General features: G+C 57.1%; 2 protein-coding genes across 9 annotated transcripts in view; one reads left to right on the forward strand and one right to left on the reverse strand.

Moving 5' to 3' along the window:
- Window positions 1–4,563: 4,563 nt before the first annotated feature.
- Window positions 4,564–23,086, forward strand: ADCK5 (aarF domain containing kinase 5). Of its 3 annotated transcripts, XM_017883517.1 has the most exons (15): window positions 4,564–4,645; window positions 11,012–11,113; window positions 12,514–12,663; window positions 20,545–20,620; window positions 20,730–20,930; window positions 21,007–21,147; window positions 21,231–21,344; window positions 21,424–21,555; window positions 21,627–21,710; window positions 21,781–21,862; window positions 21,933–22,011; window positions 22,095–22,186; window positions 22,271–22,523; window positions 22,597–22,713; window positions 22,802–23,086. In XM_017883517.1, the coding sequence occupies exons 3-15, from the start codon at window positions 12,599–12,601 to the stop codon at window positions 22,905–22,907; spliced, it is 1,542 nt and encodes a 513-aa protein (XP_017739006.1). In that variant the 5' UTR covers window positions 4,564–4,645; window positions 11,012–11,113; window positions 12,514–12,598; the 3' UTR covers window positions 22,908–23,086. The 3 variants fall into 3 exon arrangements, with proteins under 3 accessions (XP_017739006.1, XP_017739004.1, XP_017739005.1); XM_017883515.1 differs by lacking the exon at window positions 11,012–11,113 and having other exon boundaries at window positions 4,583–4,645; XM_017883516.1 differs by lacking the exon at window positions 4,564–4,645 and having other exon boundaries at window positions 11,088–11,113; window positions 20,735–20,930.
- CPSF1 (cleavage and polyadenylation specific factor 1) overlaps window positions 23,083–25,256 on the reverse strand; it is a 17,404-nt gene continuing 15,230 nt past the window's right edge. For 4 of the 6 annotated variants that reach the window (XM_017883508.1, XM_017883509.1, XM_017883510.1 and 1 more), the window contains 11 exons: window positions 25,099–25,189; window positions 24,930–25,014; window positions 24,717–24,858; window positions 24,480–24,632; window positions 24,215–24,391; window positions 24,071–24,137; window positions 23,950–23,997; window positions 23,721–23,876; window positions 23,511–23,599; window positions 23,295–23,433; window positions 23,083–23,216 (listed from right to left, as the gene is read on the reverse strand). In XM_017883508.1, coding sequence (XP_017738997.1) covers window positions 23,110–23,216; window positions 23,295–23,433; window positions 23,511–23,599; window positions 23,721–23,876; window positions 23,950–23,997; window positions 24,071–24,137; window positions 24,215–24,391; window positions 24,480–24,632; window positions 24,717–24,858; window positions 24,930–25,014; window positions 25,099–25,189 — 1,254 coding nt within the window. In that variant the 3' untranslated portion in view covers window positions 23,083–23,109. Of the gene's footprint in view, window positions 23,217–23,294; window positions 23,434–23,510; window positions 23,641–23,720; window positions 23,877–23,949; window positions 23,998–24,070; window positions 24,138–24,214; window positions 24,392–24,479; window positions 24,633–24,716; window positions 24,859–24,929; window positions 25,015–25,098; window positions 25,190–25,256 lie in introns of all 6 variants that reach the window. The other 2 variants (XM_017883513.1, XM_017883512.1) reach the window with 1 other exon arrangement.

Consider the following 25,256-nt stretch of genomic DNA (forward strand, 5'->3'; position numbering starts at 1 on the left):
GTACCAGCCATAGCACCCGGCTGAGTGATCTTTTTTGAAAATTGTTTTTAATCAAAAGAGGAAGTGGGAGTCAGCGATGAAATCTTTGAACTTTGGAATAAGTAAAACCTATCACTGGTATTTCCAGTGGAAAAGTGCATGTGATTTAGAGTTCAGGTTCCCAGGTTTTCTGACTGTGATTCATGTTCCTGCTCTTCATTGTCTCTGAACGATTTTACGGGTCTGTAAATTACAAATAATTGATAGCAATGCAAGTAATTTATACACATGTAAGTAATTTTGGTCCAGAGGAGGTGCCACTGTTTTTTCCTTTGGAAAAAGTTTGTCTCACATCTATTTTTATATTTCAGCATTTTATGTTTCAGCTTTTTATCATTCCTTTACTCCATATAAATTTGTGATTCTCAGGAGGTGGAGGTTGTAGTGAGCCAAGATCACGCCATTGCACTCCAGCCTGGGCGACAGGGCGAGACTCCATCTCAAAAAATAAAATTTGTGGTAGGCTTCTCTTTGGAACTGGTCATAACAATTTTCCTGGTTTCCTCATTAGTTAATTTGTTTGTTTGTTTGTGTTTTGAGATGGAGTATCCCTCTGTCGCCCAGGCTGGAATGCAGTGGGGCAATCCCAGCTCACTGCAGCCTCTGCCTCCCAGGTTCAAGGGATTCTCCTGCCTCAGCCTCTCAAGTACCTGGGATTACAGGCACCGGGCACCATGTCCAGCTAATTTTTGTATTTTTAGTAGAGACGGGGTTTCGCCACGTTGCCCAGGCTGGTCTTGAACTCCTGACCTCAGGCGACCCACCTGCCTGGGCCTCCCAAAGTGTTGGCATTACAGGCGTGAGCCACCACACCCAGCTAAGTTAGTTAAATGAACCTTTGACACACTGTCCTCATTTCCTAGGGCTGCCAGAACAAATTACCACAAAGTTAGTGACTTAAAATTGATGAACAATTTTATTCTTAGTCACTTTGCAAGCCAGGGACCTCCAGCCAACGATGCCCCACCTGGGCCTCACTGGACCATACTACCTGCTGCAGAGACAGCTGGTCCACTCAGCCCACCTAGGCCGAATCTGGCTTGCGCACTGGTTCCCAAGTTCTTGTCCTGCACTTATGAAGAATGGGGATACACTGGCAAACAAAGAGTGAGGGTGGAGATTTTACTGAGTGATAAAAGAGGTGGGGGTTTATTGAGTGATAAAAGAGCTTTCAGCAGAGAGGCGACATGGGAGGTCCCCCTACCTAAAGGCAAGAAGTCCCCTCAATGTGGCTGAGTCCAGAGCTTTTATGGCCTCAGTATTGGGGAGGGGCAGGCCATAGGTAGTATTAGAAAAGGCAGCATTCAACTGGTTACAAAGCATTATTCAGGCCGGGTGTGGTGGCTGGCTCCTGTAATCCCAGCACCTTGGGAGGCTGAGGCAGGCGGATCATCACCTGAGGTCAGGAGTTTGGGACCAGACTGGCCAACACTGTGAAACCCTATCTCTACTAAAATACAAAACATAGCCGGGTGTGGTGGCGTGCGCCTGTACTCCCAGCTACTGGGGAGGCTGAGGCATGAGAATTGCTTGCACCAGGAGGCAGAGGTTGCAGTGAGTCAGGATCGTGCTACTGTACTCCAACAGCCTGGGTGACAGAGTAAGGCTCTCTCTCTCAAAATAATAATAATAATAATAAAAGCATTATTCAGAAAGAATCAATCAGGAACGGGCAGGCAAACAGGAACAGAAATTCTCGCTCTGGGTCTCAGGTTTCATCCCAGACCAGCAGTTCTGTCTTTCAGACTTCAGGCTGGTTTTCTGGCTTGGAGGTGGGGTTTCACTGGGGACCTGCCTCTATCTGCCTAGGCATTTGGCTACCTCCTGTCGCTATCAAAATGTCAGGGCTGAGTTCAGTGGCTCTTGCCTATAATCCCAGCACTTTTGGAGGCTGAGGTGGGAAGGATTGCTTGAGACTAGGACTCAAGCAATCAACACTGTCTCTAGAGAAATTTTTTTCCCAAAGTGCTGGGATTACAGGCTTGAGCCAACGCGCCCGGCGAGAGCCACGCTTCCTAACACCTATTTAACCTTCTCTTTCTTTTTCTTTTCTTTTCTTTTTTTTTTTTTTTTTTTTGAGACAGAGTCTCGCTCTGTCACCCAGGCTGGAGTGCAATGGCTTGATCTCGGTTCACTGCAACCTCCGCCTCCCAGGTTCAAGCAATTCTCCCACCTCAGCCTCCCGAGTAGCTGGGATTACAGGCACACACCACCAGGCCCGGCTAATTTTTGCATTTTTAGTAGAGACAGGGTTTCACCATGTTGCCTGGACTGGTCTCGAACTGACCTCAGGTGATCTGCCCGCCTCGACCTCCCAAAGTGCTGGGATTACAGGCGTGAGCCACTACGCCCAGCCCTTTCTTTCTTTAATGACAGTTTCGGACACCAAAGAGACTGGGAACGAACACAGGGTTTTGGGAACATGAGAGTGCTGGGAGGTGACGGATGCGCTTCAGAGCGGGGCTGCACTGAAAGGCTGGAGTGAGCTGCATTTCTCGGGCTTGGATGGGGCAGTGGCAGGGGCTGTGGGCACTTGGGTCCTGGGGAAGGCTTTCACCACGTCCCCGGGCCCTGTGGCTCATTTGTGTGACATCGACTCCCTGCCTCACCCTCAGGGGCAGGATGTCACACCCCATCCAGGGCCCTGCAGTCGGGGCAGGACCCTAGGCCACAGTATGGCTCCCGTGATGTGAAAACAGGAAAGACAGAGGTCATCATTCATTTTGGGGGTGTCTCCCAAGAGTGGGTGGCAGAGTCCTCCACCCAACCCTTCCCACCATGGGGCAACCATGTCGGTTTGATGGCCAAGGCTCCCTGTGATGGCAGTGCCCGGGCCCCTAGGCAAGGCACGGCATATCCCGCCCTGCAGCTCACACTTTGCTCACGTCACAGCACAGATGCCTGCAGGCCTTACTGTGTCAGCCCACATGGCTCTTCTGGACCTGTTCCATTATACAGGAAAGGCTGCTGGGGAAGGCAGATGTTAGCAAATGAGAACACACCACAAAGCCCGGCTCTGGGAGGGGCCCCAGGTCCATCTGTCAAGTTCTAGTCTGGGCTTTGGGGTGAGGGACTGAAGACTAGAGGCCAATCTCTGTCCTGCTAGCAAAGTGATGCAGGGCACACAGAATCACTGAGCACAGTATACTTGACCTTGGGGATGACGGACTTCACAGGAGACATGCCATAACAGAAGGGGCACTAGAGGGCTGGAGGCACCGGCTTTCCCTAGGCTGGGACCACCCCACTGAAGAGATGCCTTTGGGTTCGGTCCCAGTGGGAGGAGCAAGAGGAATGTAGGAAGATGAGGATGAGGGGCCACTTGTGGGAGGAGGAAGAGCCACTTGTGAGAGTTGCGAAAAGGCCTTGAGGCCTGAAAACCTCCCACTTCCAGCTGCTGTGGCACCCTTGGGCCAAGCTGGCTCAGGAGCCCTAGTGGATTCCACAAGGAGGGTGTTTTTTTTTTTTTTTTTTGAGACGGAGTCTCGCTCTGTCGCCCAGGCTGGAGTGCAGTGCCTGATCTCAGCTCACTGCAAGCTCCGCCTCCCGGGTTTACGCCATTCTCCTGCCTCAGCCTCCCAAGTAGCTGGGACTACAGGCGCCACCACCTCGCCCGGCTAGTTTTTGTATTTTTTAGTAGAGACGGGGTTTCACCGTGTTCGCCAGGATGGTCTCGAACTCCTGACCTCGTGATCCGCCCGTCTCGGCCTCCCAAAGTGCTGGGATTACAGGCTTGAGCCACCGCGCCCGGCAGGACGGTGTTTTATTTCATGCTCCCAGTGGGGTCTAGGAGGGCTTCCAGGCAGTAAGTGCCAGGACCCGTGTTGGCACCCGAGGATCCCTGGCCTGTTCGGGGACGGTGACGTCAGTCCATCAGCAGCCTTGCTGGCTGCATGGAGCGCCCAGGCCGGCGCCCCTACCCAGCCAGGGCTGTCACAGAGTGAGAAGTAGTAGCCTAGGGCATTGCAGGAGGCTGTGACGTCACTGACGTTCCCACAAGAAGCTAAGTGACAGGGACCAAGGGGGGCTGCAAACTGGACCCCAGAATCTGAAGCCCTGGCCCTGGGTAGGTCTCCCCATGGGCACAGGAGCTGCTCCAGGACCCCTGTGGCCACTCTCCTGGTTGTCTTCCAGTTCCCAGTCAGAGGCATCTCCTTGGCCCTCGCACAGGCAGGTGGTGACTTGGAGTCCTCAGGTTAAAGAGATTCATTCTAATCACACTAGCAGGAAGTGCTGAGGAGGGGGCGATACCTCAGGAAGCGCTCAGCCCTCCCCGGATTAGCCACGTGCTTCTCACTGCAGGTGCCTGCCCGGGAATGCGCAGTGCGCCCAGTGCTGAACTGGAACCCTCCGCTCTCAGGCGGGCGCGGTCCGGGCGCCAAAAGGTACGCCTCTGGGGGCCGCCAGGGGACGCTGCCCTGCCGCGGAGGCCGGCATGGACCGGGGCGTGGCCTGCAGCCCCGCCCACCGCGCACGGGGCGGAGCGCTCGGCTCCGGCGCATGCGCACTACGCGCCCTCCCGCAGGGACTGCTGGGCTGCCAGACGCAAAGCCGCGCCGGGCCGGAGCCGAGCGGAGCGGAGCGGTGGTCGGAGATGTGGCGACCGGTGAGGACCCTCGTGGCCCGGGGCGCCCGAGATCCTGCACACCAACCCCAGTGACCCGAGACCCGCAGGTCCCCAGACCCCGCCCCGTAGATCCTCGGGGCTCTTTTTCCCTCTTTTTTTTTTTGAGGCAGGGTCTCGCTCTGTCGCCCTGGAGCTCAGTGGCGCGATGTCCGCTCACCGCAGCCTCCGCCTCCCGGACTCAGGCGATCCTCCCGCCTCGGCCCTGCAAGTAGCTGACACCGCAGGCGTGACCGCGCGCGGTCAACTCTGTATTTAGCAGAGTCGGGGTCTCGTCATGTTGCTCAGGCTGGTCTCGAACTCCTGGGCTCTAGCGATCCGCCCGCCTCAGCCTCCCCGAGAGCTGGGATTTCAGGCGGGAGCCGCACCCGCAGCCCTGACGCCGCCTGCACCGGGAGCCGCAGGGGCCTCTCCGCCCAGCCCGGAGGCGGCTGCCTGGCGCCCCGGAGAGCGCGGTCTCCAGAGGGCAGGGGCTCCGCGGGGAAGCCTCTGGCGCCGCTCCCCTCGCGAGGCGGCCTCCCGGGGTCACGGACGCCTCCCTGCCCAGCCTGCTCCCCGGACCTCCTCCCGAGCGGAGGAGCTCGCCTCCCCGCCGGGCCCGCCCTGCCCTGAGGCGGCGGGCCTGCGGGCGGCGGCTGCAGGGCGGGCTCTGCTCTGGGCGCCCCTGCCCCGGCTCAGGGGCGCGCTCCCCACGGCTCCGAGGCCCCCTCTCTCAGGCCCTCGGCGTCTCCCGGCTCCCACGTGGCCTCTGGGTCCCGTTCCACTGTCCCTGCGGTTAGGACTGCGAGGGGTCGGGGCAGAGGCCTTGACACGCATCTTACCCACCCCCTTCCCGAAGAGATGGAAGGGGCTCCCGGAGTCGTTCCTTTTTTTTCTTGGAATGTCAGCAGAGCTTGTGTTTGGCTATAAGCTAGCCTTGACGGTCTGGCTATTAATAGCACGGATGGACGGCCCACTCGTGCCCCAGCCCAGCTGTGTGACCCCAGGGTGCTTCATGGGACTGGGAGGTGGCCTTCAGTGCAGCTCCTTTCAGGTGACAAAGTCTTCCCACGCGCTGGTCACTCAATCCCTCCCCAACCCCAGCGAGTGGACAGGTTGGTTTAGCCCCTGGTTAGGAGCTGCTCATGGCCAGTGAGCAGGGCTGGGTCCAGTCCGCTTTTGAGGGCTGCCTGAGGCTGAGAGGGTCACACACCCTGGGAGAAGGACGGCATGTGTGGTCGCCAGACCCACTTACCCCGCCCAGACTCCCAATCTGTCTCTTCCTAACTTTGGGGACAGTTATGTGCCTCAGTTTCCCCTCCTGTTGAGGGGCACAGGGCTGTTGGGTTTCCCAGGCTCTGGTCATCCGTTCGTGGTTTTTAGTTTCTGGCGTTTTTCTGAGACTCCGCAGTTGCTTCTCACTGCTGCGGAGGCGCCTGTCTGTGGGCCCTGCAGCTTCCTCATCTGCAGGTGCTGGAAAACCAGACACGCTCGAACACGCACGTGGTTCTGCGGCCAAAGCACGCCCTTTGGTTGTTAACTTCGTGATACCTGTGTGAGTGTTACCACTCAGACACTTGCTGCTCTCCAGGTAGTCAGCTGTGGTCTAAAGCCACTCTGGAAAGGGGGTTGTTTCTGTGTGTGCAGACCGACTGCACTCTCACTGTAGGAAAGCATGAGAGGTTGGGGCAGAGAGCACCCGTTTCATCTTGTCCAAACTGCAAGGCTTTGGAAGCTAGGGGAGCTGCCGGGATAAGTGTCACCAGGGACGGCTCAGGAGTGTGGGGGGAAGGCCCTGAGGATCCACCGTCTAAAAGACTGCTTATCTTCTGGCAGCTTAGAGGTCATGTTCTGGGTGAGGTTGGGGCTGTATGTCACGTGAGAATTGCCCCGGATGGGGCTCTGGGAAGTCTTTCTGGGAGGTGTGGCTGCAGGCTTGCCCCCCACCCCATAACCTCTCTGGACCTTGGGGACCTCTCCTGTGTGATGGAATTTCAGAGAGGATAGTCTGGGTGTGCTGGGCACCCCACATTCAAAGGAGTCAGGCTGTTGCACAGCCTCATGGGCCCTGGCAGGCACTGTGGGTTATCAGCACAAGAACTTGTCCACTTGGGTTGTGTCCAGGACCAGCCTGAGGCAGGGGCTGCTGCCATCTCTTGCCTGTGACCTGCTGCCTGTTGCTTGGCAGGGCCATGTGGGGTTCTGTTCAGTCCTGTGCTTCACAGCTGTTGGTCTCATTCGGCAGGCATTCATCGAGTGCCTGCTTGTTCAGAGATGGTGAGAGGTGGCCCTGCTCAGTCTAGTGGGGAGACAGATTCTGTAAGTTAATAGTCACGCTGGCATGTGATGAGGGCAGTGGCAGGATAGGACCACAGTGAGCAAGGTGGAGCCGGGCGTGGGCATGAGCGAGGCTGCTGGTGGACCAGGGTAGGGTGATGGTGGCCTGGCGTCTACTGGAGGGATCTCTGTCCTGGATGAGAATAGGGGTGAGAGACGCAGCTGGAGCACCTGCAGTGCTGGTTCCTGAGGAGAGAGCAGAAAACTGTTGTTGGAGATAACGATCAGATAGCCATGACTGGCCGGGCGCGGTGGCTCAAGCCTGTAATCCCAGCACTTTGGGAGGCCGAGACGGGCGGATCACGAGGTCAGGAGATCAAGACCATCCTGGCTAACACGGTGAAACCCCGTCTCTACTAAAAAATACAAAAAACTAGCCGGGCGAGGTGGCGGGCGCCTGTAGTCCCAGCTACTCGGGAGGCTGAGACAGGAGAATGGCGTGAACCCGGGAGGCGGAGCTTGCAGTGAGCTGAGATCCGGCCACAGCACTCCAGCCTGGGTAGCAGTGCGAGACTCCGTCTCAAAAAAAAAAAAAAAAAAAAAAAAAAAAAAAAAGATAGCCATGACTTTCCCGGCCTCACCTACTCAGTGGAGCCCGTTGAAATGCAAGCAGCTTGCGTTGTTGGTAACACATGTGGTGAGTGGTGGTTGGGATAACCACCTGGAGGTAGCTCCCTTGCAGCCACTTATGAGCTGCTGTTCGGAGTCTCTCCACAGTCCCTGGGAACGGCTGCCTGATCGTGGGGCCTCTGGCCGTGCATGCGCTGGCACCAGAGGTGGCCAGTGTCAGGAGGTGCAGGTTGGGTAGACAGCAGGTGGATGACCCACCTACAAGTCGCTGCCCTGCTGCCTCGGGTTTTCCTTGTGAATCAGCACTTGCAGAGGTTTCTGTCAGCCCATCCTCTAGGGACAGGAGGTCATGGACTTTTCCCTTTGGCTTTTGTGTTGTTTGGAGTCCTTGAAATTTTCTCCAGGGCTCTGAGCTCTGGCCAGAAACCAGCTGGCAAGTCAGTTCCTTACTAGGTCCAGTGTTGAGGACCATGTTAGCGTCTGCGCCGGGGGGGCATGACTGGCTATGCACTGCCCTTTCCCCCCAAACCCTGACTTGTTAGAAGAGCTCTCAGTTGGAGAATTTGGGGTTGAGGGAGTTGTAAGACCTCATCATAGGTCAAGTGTGATTGGGAGACCAAGGTTTCCGGCGAGAGCTGTGTTCGTTCGTTCGTTCGTTCTTTCTTTCTTCTTTCTTTCTCTTTCTTTCTTTCTTTCTTTTTCTGTAATTATACTTTAAGTTCTATGTGGTGTTTTCATAGTCACAAAAATAAAGCAGCATGATGTGTCAAGAGTCTTGTGGTGGGGCTTCTTTGTTTATGTATTTATTTTTCTAAATGGAGTCCTGCTCTGTCACCCAGGCTGGAGTGCAGTGTCTCGATCTTGGCTCACTGCAACCTCCGCCTACCAAGTTCAAGTGATTCTCCTACCTCAGCCTCCCAAGTACATGGGATTACAGGTATGCGCCATCACACCTGGCTACTTTTTTTGTATTTTTAGTAGAGATGGGGTTTTGGCATGTTGGCTAGGATGGTCTTGATCTCCTGACCTTATGATCCACCCTCCTCGGCCTCCCAAAGTGCTGGGATTACAGGCATGAGCCACTGCGCCCGGCCCTAAGGGCTTCTTCACGTGTGTCCTGCTAGCTGTGGCATGTCTTCCCCTCCTCCAAGTAGAAGCTGTACAGGGTCCCCGTCTGTGGGGTCTCAGTAAGTTGTAAGTTTCTTCATTTGCTGTCAGAACAGTGACCTACAAGGCCACTCCTCCCATCCAGGCGTCCACCTTCAAGGTTGGCATCTGCTGTCTGATTCCGTGGCTGGGCACTGTTGCCGCTTCCTTCTGAGATGAGGACTGCTTTCCTCTGGCCACTGGTCAGTGGTCTCAGCAGCAGGAAATAGTAAATGACAGGTCAGGGTGCTGCCAAGAGAGTGCAGGGGCAGGGACGGGGTGGGTCCCATCCCAGATGAGCCAGGTGGTGACGCCATCTCTTCCTGCAGAGACTGAGGGGACATTCAGAGACGGGGTGTTTGGTGAACTGTCAGCATTCAATGCATCAGCTCTGGTTAAGCTGCGTTTAGCCTTCTCTCCTGTGATACTGGGACTCTCAGCCTTCCTCCTGGGAGGTAGGATAGTGTTTCCATTCCGGAGTCAAACCTGGGAGCCTGGCTTCCTGGCGTGAGCCTGGCGGTGCTGACAGTCTTTGCTGACTAACTGGGTGATGTGGCCTGGCTTTGTGTCCCCACCCAAAGCTCACCGCGTCGTGATTCCCAGTGTTGAAGGAGGGGCTTGTTGGGAGGTGACGTGATCATGGGGGCAGATCCCCCTTGCTGTTCTCGTGATAGTGAGTTCTCAGATCTGATGGGTTAACAGTGTGTGTGACACTTTCCCCTTTGCGCTCTCGCTGGCCCTGTCTCTCTCTGTCTCTGCTCCCCCACTGCCTCACCCATACTGTGCTTGCTTCCCATTTGCCTTCTGCCGTGACTAAGTTTCCTAAGGCCTCTCAGTGATGCTTCCTGGACAGCCTGTGCAACTATGAGTCAGTTAAACCCAGGCCAGGCACGGTGGCTCACGCCTGTAATCCCAGCACTTTGGGAGGCTGAGGAGGGCAGATCACTTGAGGTCAGGAGTTCGAGACCAGCCTGGCCAACATGGTGAAACCCCGTCTCTACTAAAATGTAAAAATTAGCTGGATGTAGTGGTGCATGCTTGTAGTCCCAGCTACTCGGAAGGCTGGGGCAAGAGAATCACTTGAACTCGGGAGGCGGAGATTGTAGTGGGCCGAGATCATGCCATTGCACTCCAGCCTGGGAGACGGAGTAAGACTCCATCTTAAAAAAAAACAAACCTGTTTTTTTCATAAATTACCCAGTCTTGGGTAGTTCTCTTTTTTTTTTTTTTTTGAGACTGAGTCTCGCTCTGGCTCTGTCGCCCAGGCTTGGAAGTGCAGTGGCGCTGATCTCGGCTCACTGCAAGCTCGCCTCCTGGGTTTCCCCGCCATTCTCCTGCCTCAGCCCTCCAGAGTAGCTGGACACAGGCGCCCGCCACCTCGCCCTGCTATTTTTTTGTATTTTTTTTAGTAGAGATGGGTTTCCCCTGTGTTAGACAGGATGGGTCCTTGATTTCCTGACCTCGTGATCCGCCCGTCTCGGCCTCCCAAAGTGCTGGGATTACAGGCTTGAGCCCTGCGCCTGCCATTAGTCTCTTTTTTTTTTGTTTTTTTTTTCCTTTGTTTTGTTTTTTTGAGACGGAGTCTCGCTCTGTCCGCCCAGGCTGGAGTGCGCAGTGGCCGGATCTCAGCCTCACTGCAAGCCGCCTCCCGGGTTCACGCCATTCTCCCTGCCTCAGCCTCCGAGTAGCTGCGGACTACAGGTCCGCGCCTCGCCCGGCTAGATTTTTTTGTATTTTTTTAGTAGAGACGGGGTTCACGTGTTAGCCAGGAGGTCTTGATTCTCCTGACTCGTGATCCACCCGCCTCGGCCCTCCCAAAGTGCTTGGGATACAGGCTGAGCCACCGCGCCCGACAGTTCTCTTTTTTTGAGATGGAGTTATCTCCTCTGTTGCCCAGGCCGTGGATGCTAGTGGCGCAATCTCGGCTCACTCGCAACCTCCACCTCCAGTTCAACGCGACTTCTCCCTGCCCTCCAGCCTCCCCGAGTAGCTGGGATTAACACACATGCGCCATCATGCCCAGCTAATTTGTATTGTTTAGAGAGATGGGTTTTCACCATGTTACAGCTGGTCTCAAACTGCCTGGCCTCTAGATGATCCACCCTGCCCTTCGACCTCTGAAAGTGCGGGATTGAAAGCATGACCACTGCGCCGGCTGGTATTTCTTTAGAGGCAGTGTGAGAATGGACTGCATACATTTAGGTTTAGGGTTAGGCCTGCTCAGACTCCAGCATGGGTAAGCAAATGGTAGTGGTTGAGGCAGGGGTGTGTCCTGGCCTCGTTCAAAATCTCCACACAATTTCCTCTCTTTGCAGATTGCAGCTTTGCCATTTCCACTCTGCTCTGCTGCACGGCAGGCAGAAGCCGTGCCGTCCCTGCTGATTCCTTCAGGAGAAACGTCAGGGTCCTTCCTCCAAGGTAATGATCCCTCCACGGGGAACGTGCCTCTCACTCCGGGCAGGCATTGGATGCGTGGTCTGTGTGCGTGCGAGTGGCGGTCGAGGGCCCGAGCTGGACCTTCTCCTGTACGCCCAACAAGGCAAGATATGTTTGCTCCTCAGTGCGGTTGCTGGACTAGAGACCCCCAGGTCCTGACCCAGGGACTTATGCCAGGGGTGGGCACGCCCTGACCCACAAGCGTTTAGAGCAAGCTAGCGAATCAGGAAGGTGCACATGGAGCGCCTGCTCCTGACGAGCAACTGGGTCATTCAGAGCCTGGAGGAGGCGGGGTGACTGTAGGTGGGGGTCACACAAGAGCAAGAGCAACAAGAAGAGATGTGGAGGGAGGGTTCAACAAAAGACAAAGAGAAAAAAAGAACAGCAAGTCTGACCACAGTGGGCAGATGGGCGGGTGGCAAGGCAGGTAAGGCTGTGGAGGGTAGCGCAGCCAGGAGGGCATGCAGGTGAGCTGCCTGAAGTGCCACTGGCTCGTGAACTGGCAGGGGTCTCTTTCTCCCGAGAGTCTGCAGTAGGAGAACGTGTACCCCAGGACAGATCTGTGGCTGGATGAGAAAAAGATGAGTGTTCAGGCACCTGTGGCCGGGTGTAGAAACAGATGCGTGCTCAGGCGCCTGCCAGCCGGCGTGTAGAAACAGATGGGTGCTCAAGCGCCTGCCAGCCGGTGTAGAAAAGATGGGTGCTCAGGCCTGCCGCACTCAGCATTAGGGGTTTCCTGCTTCCTTTAGCATATATGGAGCTCCTACTGTGTGCAGCATGCGTAGAGCTCCTGCTCTATCAGGCTTCTGCTATATTTGGCAAGTACTGGGCTCCTGCTGTATTCAGCAAGTATTGGGCTCCTGCTGTATACAGCGTGTGTGGGGATTCTACTATGTTCAGCATGGGCAAAGCTCTTTTCCTTGCTCTGTACTGTCATGTGACTCTGCACGTGCTGACCTCACATCTTCTCTGTCTCTGCTGTGCTGATGACCATCCAGTTGAACCCTGCGAGGTGGACAGTGGTGGTGAATCTCCACAGTGTAGGTGGCCCCGGTCCATGAGGAACACTGACCTGCCATTGAGTTGTTTCCTTGACCTGAGGAGCCATTTCCACGTCCCATGGCCCCATTGGCTGGGTCTCCGGACAGACCCAAATGAGACCTGCCCCTTATGGCCATCTGGCGCCAGGCTTTGGGGCAGGGGTATTTGGTGCAGGGGCTCAGGGAAGGGGACACTGATGCAGTGGTGTTCTCTGCTGACCACACCGTCAGAATGGCTGTGCACACAGGAGTGAGAGGTGGTGCTCGGGGAGGCGGGGGGCAGAGGTCAGAGCCAGCTGAATGTGGGGAGTGGCGCCTCCAGGCTGTGTTGTCTCCCCTCAGGTTCTCGAGCCCCACACCCCTGTGGAGGAAGGTGCTGTCTACCGCAGTCATTGGGGTGCCCCTGCTCCTTGGAGCCCGCTATGTCATGGCAGAGGCACGGGAGAAGAGGAGAATGCGGCTCGTGGTGGATGGCATGGGGCGCTTTGGCAGGTAGGAGGGCCCAGCAGTGGTTGGCGGGGGGTGTGGTGTGGCGGGGGGTGGTGCAGCGTGGTGGGCGGGGGGTACGCCGTGCAGGAGTGCCTGCTCCAGATGCCCTCACAGGCATGGGGGGTGGGGCTGGGAGGGCTGCAGGGCTTTGCTGAGGATTCTACAGATGCCTTTCAGGCATCCTTTCCTACATGGGAAGGTACTGGCTGAAGGGACAGTGAGCCTTGCTGGGCCTGTGGGGTGGGGTGTAGACCAGGGTCCTCCACACTGGATGCAGCTGCCACAGGCCCTTCCCCAGATCAGCCTTGTTGTGAGTGGGGAGGGGCTCCAGCCCTGGGCCGGTGCCTTCTCCCTCAGGCTTCTAGGCTGGCAGAGAAGCAGCTGCCCTGCCTTCCTTCTCTTCTCGCCCCATTCCAAGGTTTGGGCCTGGGAGAGGAGGCTGCCTCTGTCTCTGCCCCTGAAGATGGGCAAAATTGGGTTATTGCTGTCAGGACCCTTTCTTCCTCCTTTACCTTACAGTGCAGAACTCGGGGGGAGGGTGGGGACACATTCTGTTGGAACTCTTGGGCGGGCATTCCTGCTTTTGGTCAGATCCTAGAATTCCTGCAGCCACAAAGCCCTGCCTAGCCTGAGCCTCGTGGAGCCAGCTCTCAGCTTTGAGAGAAACCTGTTAGCCCAAAGCCCCTTGGAACGGAGTGGCAGAGTGGGAAGGAGGCAGGGAGGGTAGGGTCCTGTTCTGACTGCCTCTGAGCATCTGCCAGGCCCAGGTCAGCTTCGCAGCAAGTGCCTTCAGGACTTCACCAGAAGCTTCACAGAAATTTCCTCCAGCAGTGAGTGGAAGCTGGTGGATAGCTGGGCACTGCAACTTCCATATCCCAGGTTCAAGCAGTTCTCATGCCTTGGCCTCCCGAGTAGCTGGGACTACAGGTGTGTGCCACCATGCCCGGCTAATGTTTTGCATTTTAGTAGAGATGGGGTTTTGCCATGATGCCCAGGCTGGTCCCGAACTCCTGAGTTCCGGTGATCTATTTGCCTCAGCCTCCCAAAGGGGTGGGATTACAGGTGTGAGCTACCATACCTGACCTAAATTTAACTTATTTTTTTTATTTTAATTTTTTTATTTTTTTTTTTGAGACGGAGTCTCACTCTGTCGCCCGGGCTGGAGTGCAGTGGCCGGATCTCAGCTCACTGCAAGTTCCGCCTCCCAGGTTTATGCCATTCTCCTGCCTCAGCCTCCCGAGTAGCTGGGACTACAGGCGCCCGCCACCTCGCCTGGCTAGTTTTTTGTATTTTTTAGTAGAGATGGGGTTTCACCGTGTTAGCCAGGATGGTCTCGATCTCCTGACCTCGTGATCCACCCGTCTCGGCCTCCCGAAGTGCTGGAATTACAGGCTTGAGCCACCGCGACCGGCCTATTTTTAATTTTTTATTTAACTTACTTTTTTTTTTTTTTTTACTTTTTGAGACAGAGTTTTGCTCTTGCTGCCCAGGCTGGAGTGCAGTGGTGCAATCTCAGCTCACTGCAACCTCCACTTCCTGGGTTCAAGCAATTCTCCTGCCTCAGTCTCCTGAGTAGCTGGGATTACAGGTGCCCGCCACCATGCCCGGCTAATTTTTGTATTTTCAGTAGCGATAGGGTCTCACCATGTTGGCCAGGCTAGTCTTGAACTGCTGACCTCAAGTGATCCACCCGCCTCGGACTCCCGAAGTGCTGGGATTACAGGCGTGAGCCACCACATGGGCCATGCCTGGAGTTTTCATTGGGGTATTAATACTTGGTATTAATTGATTGAAAATCTCCAGTTTCTCAGAAAATCCCAGGAACTCAGTTTCCAGCCCCAGCCCTCCCACTCCCATCCCCATAGGCCCCAAAGTGGTGGGTCTTCGCCTGGAGTCCCTCCTTAGCATAAACCCTCAGGGCCACCATGGAAAACAGAGGCACTCCTTATCACTCAGGAAATTCCAAGGACTGAAGAAGGGACAAGGTCAGACCTCTCTTTAGGTACGTCGTACATGATTGGACACCTTTGACGATTACAGGCTTGTAATTATTGTACAACAAGAGTCCCTGGGCCAACTGCATGGGCCCCGTGTGGCAGCTGTCTGATGTGTACATAAAGCGTTATGGGAACACAGCCATGCCCATGTGCTCGCGCATGGCCACCGTGCCTACAATACTCCCCATCTCATCTTTTCCAGAAACATTTCACTGCTTCCTGTTTCTCAGTGTGAGTTTGTCTGATGTTTGCTCCTGTTCATACTCAGTCACCCGTTTGGGCAGGAGTCACACAGGAGTGACACTGCTCTGCTTCTGTCCTGCCGGGGGCACGCGATTTCAGTTTCCCCTTTTGTTCCCTTGTCATTAGCCCTATGGAGGCAGTTGAGATGATGTGTCTGTTCTCACTGCTCCTCCACCCAGCAGTTTGTTTCTTTCTTTCTTTATTGAGACGGAGTCTTGCTCTGTTGCTCAGGCTGGAGTACACTGGTGACATCTCGACTCACTGCAGCCTCTGCCTCCTGGGTTCAAATAATTCTCCCAGCCCCAGTCTCCCGAGTATCTTGGATTACAGACATCTGCCACCATGCCTGGCTAATTTTTTTTAAATTTTTAGTAGAGACGGGATTTCTCCGTGTTGGCCAAGCTGGTCTTGAACTCCCGACCTCAAGTGATCCATCTGTCTCAGCCTCCCAGAGTGCTGGGATTATAGGCGTGAGCCACCGCACCTGGCCTCCTTCCAGCAGTTTAGCACTCACTGATACTTTTTTTTTGAGACAGAGTTTCACTCTTGTTGCTCAGGCTGGAGTGCAATGGTGCGATCTCGGCTCACCGCAACCTCTGCCTCCCAGATTCAAGCAATTCTCCTGCCTCAGCCTCCTGAGTAGCTGGGGATTACAGGCACGCTCTACCACGCCTGGCTAATTTTGTATTTTTTAGTAGAGGCGGGTTTCTCTATGTTGGTCAGGCTGGTCTTGAACTCCTGACCTCAGGTGATCCGCCCACCTCAGCCTCCCAAAGTGCTGGAATTATAGGTGTGAGCCACCACACCCGGCCTCCAACATTTTATTGTGAAAAACTTCAAACATACAGCAATGTTGAAAATGCTCTGTGTTGGCCGGGCGCGGGGCTCAAGCCTGTAATCCCAGCACTTTGGGAGGCCGAGATGGGCGGATCACGAGGTCAGGAGATCGAGACCATCCTGGCTAACACGGTGAAACCCCCTCTCTACTAAAAAAAAAATACCAAAAAACTAGCCGGGCGCGGTGGCGGGTACCTGTAGTCCCAGCTATTTGGGAGGCTAAGGCAGGAGAATGGCGTAAACCCGGGAGGCAGAGCTTGCAGTGAGCTGAGATCCGGCCACTGCACTCCAGCCTGGGCGACAGAGCGAGACTCCGTCTCCAAAAAAAAAAAAAGAAAAAGAAAATGCTCTTGTGAGGCAATGCTGGGTGGCTCACGCCTGTAATCCCAGCACTTTGGGAGGATGAGGCGGGTGGATCACCAGGTCAGGAGATCGAGGCAATCCTGATGAACACAGTTAAACCCCGTCTCTACTAAAAATACAAAAAATTAGCCGGGTGTGGTGGTGGGCACCTGTAGTCCCAGCTACTTGGAAGGCTGAGGCCAGAGAATGGTGTTAGCCCCGGGGCAGAATTTGCAGTGAGCCGAGATCGCGCCACTGCACTCCAGCCTGGGCGACAGAGCAAGATTCCATCTCAAGGAGAAAAAAAAATTAAATCCCTTCTCCCCCAAGCACAAGTCTATGGGACTTTTTCACATCTTTAATTTTTGTTACAAAAGTGTTGTGTTTACTATAACAAATTTTAATAGTAGAAAAGTTAGAAATGTAGAAAGCTCCCCTTAGACCCGCACCAAGGGTAAAAGCTCTCCAAGAATTTTATCAACACATATTGGCTCCTGTGTCAGCTCACATGTTCCCTTAAGTGTACAAACGTGACCTAAAATGAGATGCACCTGCCCTGCCCTCGGGGTGTCTCCCTCTGCAGTCCACAGCTTCACGTGGCCTCTTAAGTACCTCAAGGATAAAAGGATTTGAACCTTTTATTATTATTATTATTATTATTATTATTATCATCATCATCATTATTATTATTTTTGAGACAGTCTCGCTCTGTTGCGCAGGCTGGAGTGCAGTGGCACAATCTTGGCTCACTGCAACTTCCACCTCCTGGGTTCAAGTGATTCTCTCACCTCAGCCTCCTGAGTAGCTGGGATTACAGGCATGGGCCACCACATCCTGCTAATTTTTATAGTTTTAGTAGAGACGGGGTTTTGCCACGTTGGCCAGGCTGGTCTCAAATTCCTGACTGCAGCTGATCTGCCCGCCTTGGCCTCCCAAAGTGCCAGGATTACAGGAGTGAGCCACTGCGTTTGGCTACTGCAACTGCAATCTCTGCCTTCCAAGTTCAAGCGATTCTTGTGCCTCAGCCCCTCCCAGGTAGTTGGGACTACAGGTGTGCACCACCACACCCAGCTAATATTTGTATTTGTAGTAGAGACAGGGTTTCACCGTGTTGACCTCAGGTGATCCACCCACCTTGGCCTCCCAAAGTGCTGGGATTACCGGTGTCAGCCACTGTGCCCGGCCTAACTATTTTTGATATAACTTTTCTTGACTCTGTCAAAACTGCTTGCTGTATCAACAGACTCAGCTCTAGGTGATAGAAATCGTTGTATTGGCTCACATGCACACAGGCATTGATTGTGGAACGCAGGGTGCTGCTGGGGTCTTATGCTCGTGCATACAGGTAGGGGTAGATGGGGCAGCTTGTCAGGACAGGCAGGCTGGTTTGCAGAAAGGGCAGCTGGGCTCGGCCGCTCCCTGTGCCTTCTCGGGCAAACGCCATGGAGCGTCTGCTGGTAGCTCCGTCACCTGTTCGTTTCTTCAGTGTTTTTGAGGCAGCTCAGTGCCAGCCACAGAAACGAGGTGGCTGTAGGCCCTGCCTTCCCCGTCGTCAGTCACTGACCATTGCAAGCAAGTCCTATGCCTGCCACAGGCAGTTAGGTTTCTCTCACACACCTGGGTCTCGACGAGGGTCTTGGGGTCTAAAGCTGATGCACTCTGGTCCAAAGCCAGCACTGCCCACCGAGTAGCCTTTGAATCCCAGAGCACATTTAGAAACTCTGGCTCAATTCAGCCCGGTGCAGTGGCTCACGCCTGTAATCGCAACACTTTGGGAGGCCGAGGCAGGCGGATCACTTGAAGTCAGGAGTTCGAGACCAGCCTGACCAACGTGGAGAACCCCATCTCTACTGAAAATACAAAATTAGCTGGGCATGGAGACACATGCTTGTAATCCCAGCTAGGTGAGAGGCTGAGGCAGGAGAATCACTTGAACCCAGGAGGCGGAGGTTGTGGTCAGCTGAGATCATGCCATAGCACTCCAGCCTAGGCAACGAGTGCAACTCCATCTCCAAAAGAAACCCTGGCCTGCCAGCACTTTGGGAGGCTGAGGCGGGCAGATCACAAGGGCAGGAGATCGAGACCATCCTGACTATCACGGTGAAACCCTGTCTCTACTAAAAATACAAAAATTAGCCGGGCGTGGCAGCGGCGCCTGTAGTCCCAGCTGCTCTGGAGGCTGAGGCAGGAGAATGGCGGGAACCTGGGAGGCGGAGCTTGCAGTGAGCCGAGATCGCGCCACTCACTCCAGCCTGGGCGACAGAGCGAGACTCCGTCTCAAAAAAAAAAGAGAAAGAAACCCTGGCCCGACCCACCCACCACACTCCAGGTGCTCTGCTCTTTACGGGGGCCAGAATGGGGCCTGAGTGGGGTCTCCCCGGAGTGATGGGGGACACAGAGCCCACCTGGGCAGCCAGCGCTGCGCGTCAGGAATGACGGTGGGCCCTGTCCCCAGGCAGGGACGCGAGCTTCGCAGAACGCAGGGACGGGCCTCTGGCCATGGCCAGCCTTCGAGAAGCCACTCTGACCTCAGCCTCTCCCTGTGCACCTGGGTGTGGTCTGCTCGCTGCCTGGCGCCTCATTCCAGGGCTGCCCAGCTGGTCCCCAGAGTTCCCCCAGGGCCCTCACCCTGATGTCCTCCTAACTGGGGCTAGGGCTGGGGACACCCCTCCACCCCAGCATCCTATCCTCTTGCCTAAATCTCCCCCAGGAGCCCAGTACCTGCTCAACAGACACCCAGCATGTCCCCCACTTCCTGCCTTAACTGGGCTCTCTTCCCTGCAGACCTTGCCTCCCCAGGCCTTGGAGACCCACCTTCCTGGTGTCCTCCTCTCTTCCTAGCGGACCTCAGTCTGCAGGTGACCTTGACCTTCCTGTGACCTCTGCTGCCTCAGCCCTGCCCCCTTGCTGCCATCCTTTCCGTTCACAGACAGCCTTGGAGCCCCATCTCTCCAGGGGACACCACCATCCATACTGCCCCTATCCCATCTCACCCTTGAGGGTGGCAGGGAGTGAGGGTGGCATGGACACAGGCTGCCCATTCTGCACATCTTTTTTTGGTTTTTGAGTCTCGCTCTGTTGCCAGGCTGGAGTGTGGTGGTGCGATTTCAGCTCACCGCAACATCCACCTCCTGGCTGCAAGTGATTCTCCTGCCTCAGCCTCCCGAGTAGCTGGCACTACAGGCACGCACCACCATGCCCAGCTAGTTTTTGTATTTTTAGTAGAGACGGGGTTTCACCATGTTGGTCAGGATGGTCTCAATCTCTTGACTTTGTGATCTGCCCGCCTTGGCCTCTCAAAGTGCTAGAATTACAGGTGTGAGCCACCACGCCCAGCCTCTTTTTTCTTTTTTTTTTTTGAGACCGAGTTTCGCTCTTGTTGCCCAAGCTGGAGTGCAGTGGTGCAATCTTGGCTCACTGCAACCTCCATCTCCCAGGTTCAAGTGACTCCTGCCTCGGCCTCCCGAGTAGCTGGGATTACAGGTGTGCACCGCTACACCCGGCTAATTTTTAGTATTTTTAGTAGAAATGGGGTTTCACCATGTTAGACTGGTCTTGAACTCCTGACCTCTGGTGATCCGCTCACCTCGGCCTCCCAAAGTGCTGGGATTACAGGCGTGAGCCACCACACCCAGCCTCTTTTTTTTTGAGACCGAATTTCACTCTTGTTGCCCAAGCTGGAGTGCAACGGTGTGATCTTGGCTCACTGCAACCTCCACCTCCCAGGTTCAAGCGACTCTCCTGCCTCAGCCTCCCAAGTAGCTGGAATTACAGGTGTGTGCCACTACACCCGGCTAATTTTTAGTATTTTTAGTAGAAACGGGGTTTCACCATGTTAGCCAGGCTGGTCTTGAACTCCTGGCCTCTGGTGATCCGCTCACCTCGGCCTCCCAAAGTGCTGGGATTACAGGCGTGAGCCACTGCGCCTGACTGCAGATCTTTTTTGGACGGAGTCTTGCTCTGTCGCCCAGGCTGGGGTGTAGTGGTGCAATTTCAGCTTACTGCAACCTCCGCCTCATGGGCTCAAACAATCCTCCTGCCTCAGCCTCCTGAGGAGCTGGGACCACAGGTGTGCACCACCACGCCTGCCTAATTTTTTGTATTTTTGGTAGAGACGGGGTTTTAACATGTTGCCCAGGCTGGTCTCGAACTCCTGAGCTCAATTCTCCCACCACAGCCTCCCAGTGTGTTGGGATACTAGACATGAGCCACCGCACCTGGCCCTGTTCTACTGATCTTGAGCTGAGACTGACCTGCAGGGCCATAGGACACTCCATGAGCTCAGTAGTCCCCCCTGTGCTCACACGGGCCTGTGGGGCTATAGGCTGGACCCTGGCTTGGCCTCACCCTGGGGACATGAAGGGCTGGCCGGAGTGAGGCTAGACCATGAGGACTCTGACAAGAGGACCAAGCACTGGGGCCCTGAGCCTGTCCCCCTGGAGACTGAGGCCACCTCTACCCGCAGGTCTCTGAAGGTCGGCCTGCAGATCTCCCTGGACTACTGGTGGTGCACCAATGTTGTCCTTCGAGGGGTGGAAGAGGTTTGTCCCAGTGCCCTGGGCACATGGTGGTGGGCATGAGGTGGTGGGCTGGGTGGGACTGAGGAGGCAGCCACCTGTCCCCATGTGTTCTCCCCATGCCTGTGGTCAGAACAGCCCGGGCTACTTGGAGGTGATGTCTGCGTGTCACCAGAGGGCGGCTGACGCCCTGGTGGCAGGGGCCATCAGCAACGGGGGCCTCTACGTGAAGCTGGGCCAGGGGCTGTGCTCCTTCAACCACCTGCTTCCCCCCGAGTACACCCAGACCCTGCGCGTGCTGGAGGACAGGGCCCTCAAACGGGGCTTCCAGGAGGTGAGTGCTACGCTCAGGCAGAGGGAGGTGGGCTCCGGCAGTGGCCCCAGGCTGCTCTGAGCACCTGTCCTTCCAGGTGGACGAGTTGTTTCTTGAGGACTTCCAGGCCCTGCCCCATGAGCTCTTCCAGGAGTTTGACTACCAGCCAATTGCTGCCGCCAGCCTGGCACAGGTGCACAGAGCCAAGCTGCACGATGGCACCAGCGTGGCTGTGAAGGTATGTGGGGGCCACCTTGTTCAGCAGTGGACTCGGAGTGCACAGGGGACCCCATGTCTTCACCAAGCCCTCGCCTGGTGCAGGTGCAGTACATCGACCTGCGGGACCGCTTTGACGGGGACATCCACACCCTGGAGCTCCTGCTGCGGCTCATTGAGGTCATGCACCCCAGCTTTGGTTTCAGCTGGGTCCTCCAGGTACCGCCCCACCCCTTCCCCGACCAGCAGGAGCAAGCACGTAGGCAGAGCTGGTCCTCAACCACCATCTGGCCCCCAGGACCTGAAGGGGACCCTGGCCCAGGAGCTGGACTTCGAGAATGAGGGCCGCAACGCGGAGCGCTGTGCGCAGGAGCTGGCGCACTTCCCCTACATCGTGGTGCCCCGCGTGCACTGGGACAAGTCTAGCAAGGTGGGCTGGGCCAGGCCCTTGGGGTGGGCACAGCGCCGGGCCTGCTGAGCCCAGCCTTTTGCTCTCCCCAGCGCGTGCTCACCGCCGACTTCTGCGCCGGCTGCAAGGTCAACGATGTGGAGGCCATCAAGAGCCAGGGACTGGCGGTGAAGGACGTGAGTGCGGGTCGGGGCGGGTCAGGGCGGGCGGGTGCTACGTCCACTGCAAGGTCTTTCCTCTCCCCAGATAGCAGACAAGCTCATCAAGGCCTTTGCTGAGCAGATATTTTACACGGGCTTCATCCACTCGGACCCACACCCTGGCAACGGTAGGAAGTTACCCTGGGGCTGGGGGGTCTTGGGGTGGGCACGGCACGACCTAAGAGGCTGTATCCCTAGTTCTGGTGCGGAAAGGCCCGGACGGGACAGCGGAGCTGGTGCTGCTGGACCATGGGCTCTACCAGTTCCTGGAGGAGAAGTGAGCGCGGGCGGGTGGGCGTGGGGCAGGGCAAGCCTCTCCTGCCACAGGGGGCTCATGGCTGCGGGCCCATCCACACCCAGGGACCGCGCAGCCCTGTGCCAGCTGTGGCGGGCCATCATCCTGCGGGACGACGCCGCCATGAGGGCGCACGCAGCCGCACTGGGGGTGCAAGGTGAGGGCGTGCGGGGGTGGCCGGGGCACCACAGAAGGGAGGCGTGCGGCGCGGAGCCCAGCTCAGAGCCTCCTCCCTCCCCAGACTACCTCCTGTTCTCCGAGATGCTTATGCAGCGCCCCGTGCGCCTGGGGCAGCTGTGGGGCTCACACCTACTGAGCCGCGAGGAGGCAGCCTACATGGTGGACATGGCTCGCGAGCACTTCGAGGCCATCATGGCGGTGCTCAGGGCGCTGCCGCGACCCATGCTGCTAGTACTGCGCAACATCAACACCGTGCGCGCTATCAACGTGGCCCTTGGCGCCCCCGTGGACCGCTACTTCCTTATGGCTAAGAGGTCGGTGGCCCGAGCAGGCGCCCGTGGTGGGGCTGCTGTGGGGCTGACGCGGCGCTAATGCGGGTGTGTGCAGGGCCGTCCGGGGCTGGAGCCGCCTGGTGGGCGCCACGTACCGGGGTGTCTACGGCACCAGCCTCCTGCGCCATGCCAAGGTTGTCTGGGAGATGCTCAAGTTTGAAGTGGCGCTCAGGTGAGCTGCTGTGGGGCAGGTGGATGGCGGGGGCCTGCTTCCCACCCGTGACCCACCTCCCCACTGACCTGTGACCTGACCCGCACAGGCTGGAGACCTTGGCCATGCGGCTGACTGCCCTCCTGGCTCGTGCTCTGGTGCACCTCAGCCTCGTGCCCCCAGCGGATGAGCTTTACCGGTACCTGGAGACCTAGGGTGCATGGCCCGACGACCACGGCAGCCGCCTGGGGCCTGCGGGGCCCTTTACGCCTTGAGCCGACAGAGGTGGCGGGGCTGGAGGTGTGGACGCCTCCAGCCTCGTGGGCACTCGCGTTGGGGGGCTGTGACCGCAGCTGGGCCAGGAGGCCATGTAATGACCACACACTCCTCTCAAACAAAAATGTTTTTCCTTGTGTTTTATACAAAATGGGGTGGGAGGTAGTGCGGTGGTGCTGGTGGCAACGGCATCCACGGGGCTAGAAGTGGGCGGTGACGCGGTCCGTCTCCAGCAAGTCGTCCAGGATCTGCAGGGGATGGACGGGTGGATGGGTGGGTGGGGATCCGCACGGAGGGGCGGGCGCAGACCTGGGGCGTGCACTCACTATGTCGGGCGTGGTGCCGATCTTCTTCGCCAGCTCGCTGCGCTCCATGGTGCTCAGGTACAGATAGCGGTTGAGCAGCTCGCCATCCAGCACGTTGCGCACAGCATTCTGGAGGGTGCGGCGGTCCACGTGCAGCATCCTGGGGCGTGCAGGCAGGGGGTGTCAGGGCAGGCTGGGGTGGAGGGGGCGCTGCACAGGGGCGGGGCTGGGGCTCACCGGAAGGCACGGGGGTTGAGGCCGGCGTGGTGCGGAAGCATGGTGGTCAGCGCATTCTGCAGCATCAGCAGCCGCCGGTAGGTCTTCTCCTGCATGGGCAGCAGCAGCCCGATGCCACCGTCCAGGGTGGCTGGCGGTGGGGAGGGTTTCGGTGTGAGCCAGGCCAATCCCAGGGCCCCCCACCCATACACACCTGCCCCCCACACTCACCAAACCACGTGATGTGCTTATTCTCCCACACGACTGACTTTTTGCTGAGCCCTTCAGTGGCCCCCCGGCACGGGGTCCTCCAGAACGTGTTCACGTGGGCACCCACGTGGAAGTCCGCCCTGCGCAGCAGGCGCATGCCCCCAAAACTCTCCTTGGCTGGACCAGAAAGGCCTTGGGTCACTATCAGGCCAGACCCAGCCCAGGCAGAAGGGGTGGAGGACGCACTCACCTTCCGGCAGGTACATGTACACCATGAGGTTGCGGTCGCGGTCAGACACTGGGGAGCAGAGGCCCAGGGTCAGCCCCGGCCACCCCCAGAGCCTCAGCTCCCCAGGGCCCTACCCACATACCCAGAAAACCCAGCTGGGCATTATCCACCATGAAGTCCACGCTGTACACCTCCAGGGGCTTGGCATCCTGGGGGCGGGAAGGGGTGTCAGAAGTGCCTTGGGTGGGTACCCACCCAGACACGGGCACCGCAGCCACAGGCGTACCCGTGACACCAGGCTCAGTGTCTTGCTCTCCTCCTGGTAGCGCAGCAGCGAAATGCTCTTCATGACGTCGGCTGCCAGGATGAAGTTCTTGACGCTGATCATCTGGTGGATGTACAGCTGCGTGTCGATGAAGGCCATGCCTGTCAGCTCACTGGCCCGCAGGCTCCACAGGAAAATCTGGGGGCGGAGGGAAGGCTGAGCGGGGGCAGGTGCTGAGCCAGGTGGGTGTGAGGCGGGGGGCACATGCCAGGTGGGACTGGCACACCTTCTGGCCGATGGCCGACACCAGGTGACCGTTGCAGTGGCAAAGGGCAGTCACAGGCCCCTTCTGCTCCTTCTCGTAAAGGACTTTGAACTTGTTCTTGGTCAAGGGCTGGCCGGGCTCAGGCACCACCTCAATCACATCCATGATCAAGATCTGGAGGGCATGGGGATGGCTGTAAGGATGGCATAGGGGCTGCCAGGGGCTGCCTGCTCCCGACCCCACCCACTGGCCCCTTACCCGCCCTCGGCACGTGACCTCCTCCCCCTGCATGAGGCAGGTCCCGGCGGCCACGTAGCCTTTGAGGCCCGACACAGTCTCCTCACTGCGCAGCGACACTGTCTTCATGCAGGTCACGTGCTCCCACTCCTGCAGCTCGATCCTGTAGGGGCCGGGGGCCTCAGGATGCTGCCCCGGGGTCCTTGGGCAGCCCCCACCCCGGACCAGCCTCACCTGGCGTTGGGAATAGCCTCCCAGCTGACTGGGGAGATGAGCTGGATGGAGAAAGCCTCCTGCTGGGGGTGGATGTACCGCTCATCTGTGGGCACCAAGGGTGACAATCAGGGTGGGGCTTCCCCAAGATGGAGCTGAGGATGGGAGAGCGTGGTGTGGGCATCACCACCTCTCTCGATGGTCTCAAACTCCTTCTCCTCGCCAGTCATGCGTGGGATGCGGGCACACGGTGTGTTGGTGCTGGTGGCTACCGCATACACCTGTGGGTTAGTGGGGGGGGGTCACACACCAGTGGTCAGGCCCAGAAGGTCCCTGGTGGGGCGGGGG

Source organism: Rhinopithecus bieti, unplaced genomic scaffold, assembly GCF_001698545.2.
Source record: "Rhinopithecus bieti isolate Rb0 unplaced genomic scaffold, ASM169854v2 scaffold_13617, whole genome shotgun sequence".
Classification (NCBI taxonomy): Eukaryota; Metazoa; Chordata; class Mammalia; order Primates; family Cercopithecidae; genus Rhinopithecus; species Rhinopithecus bieti.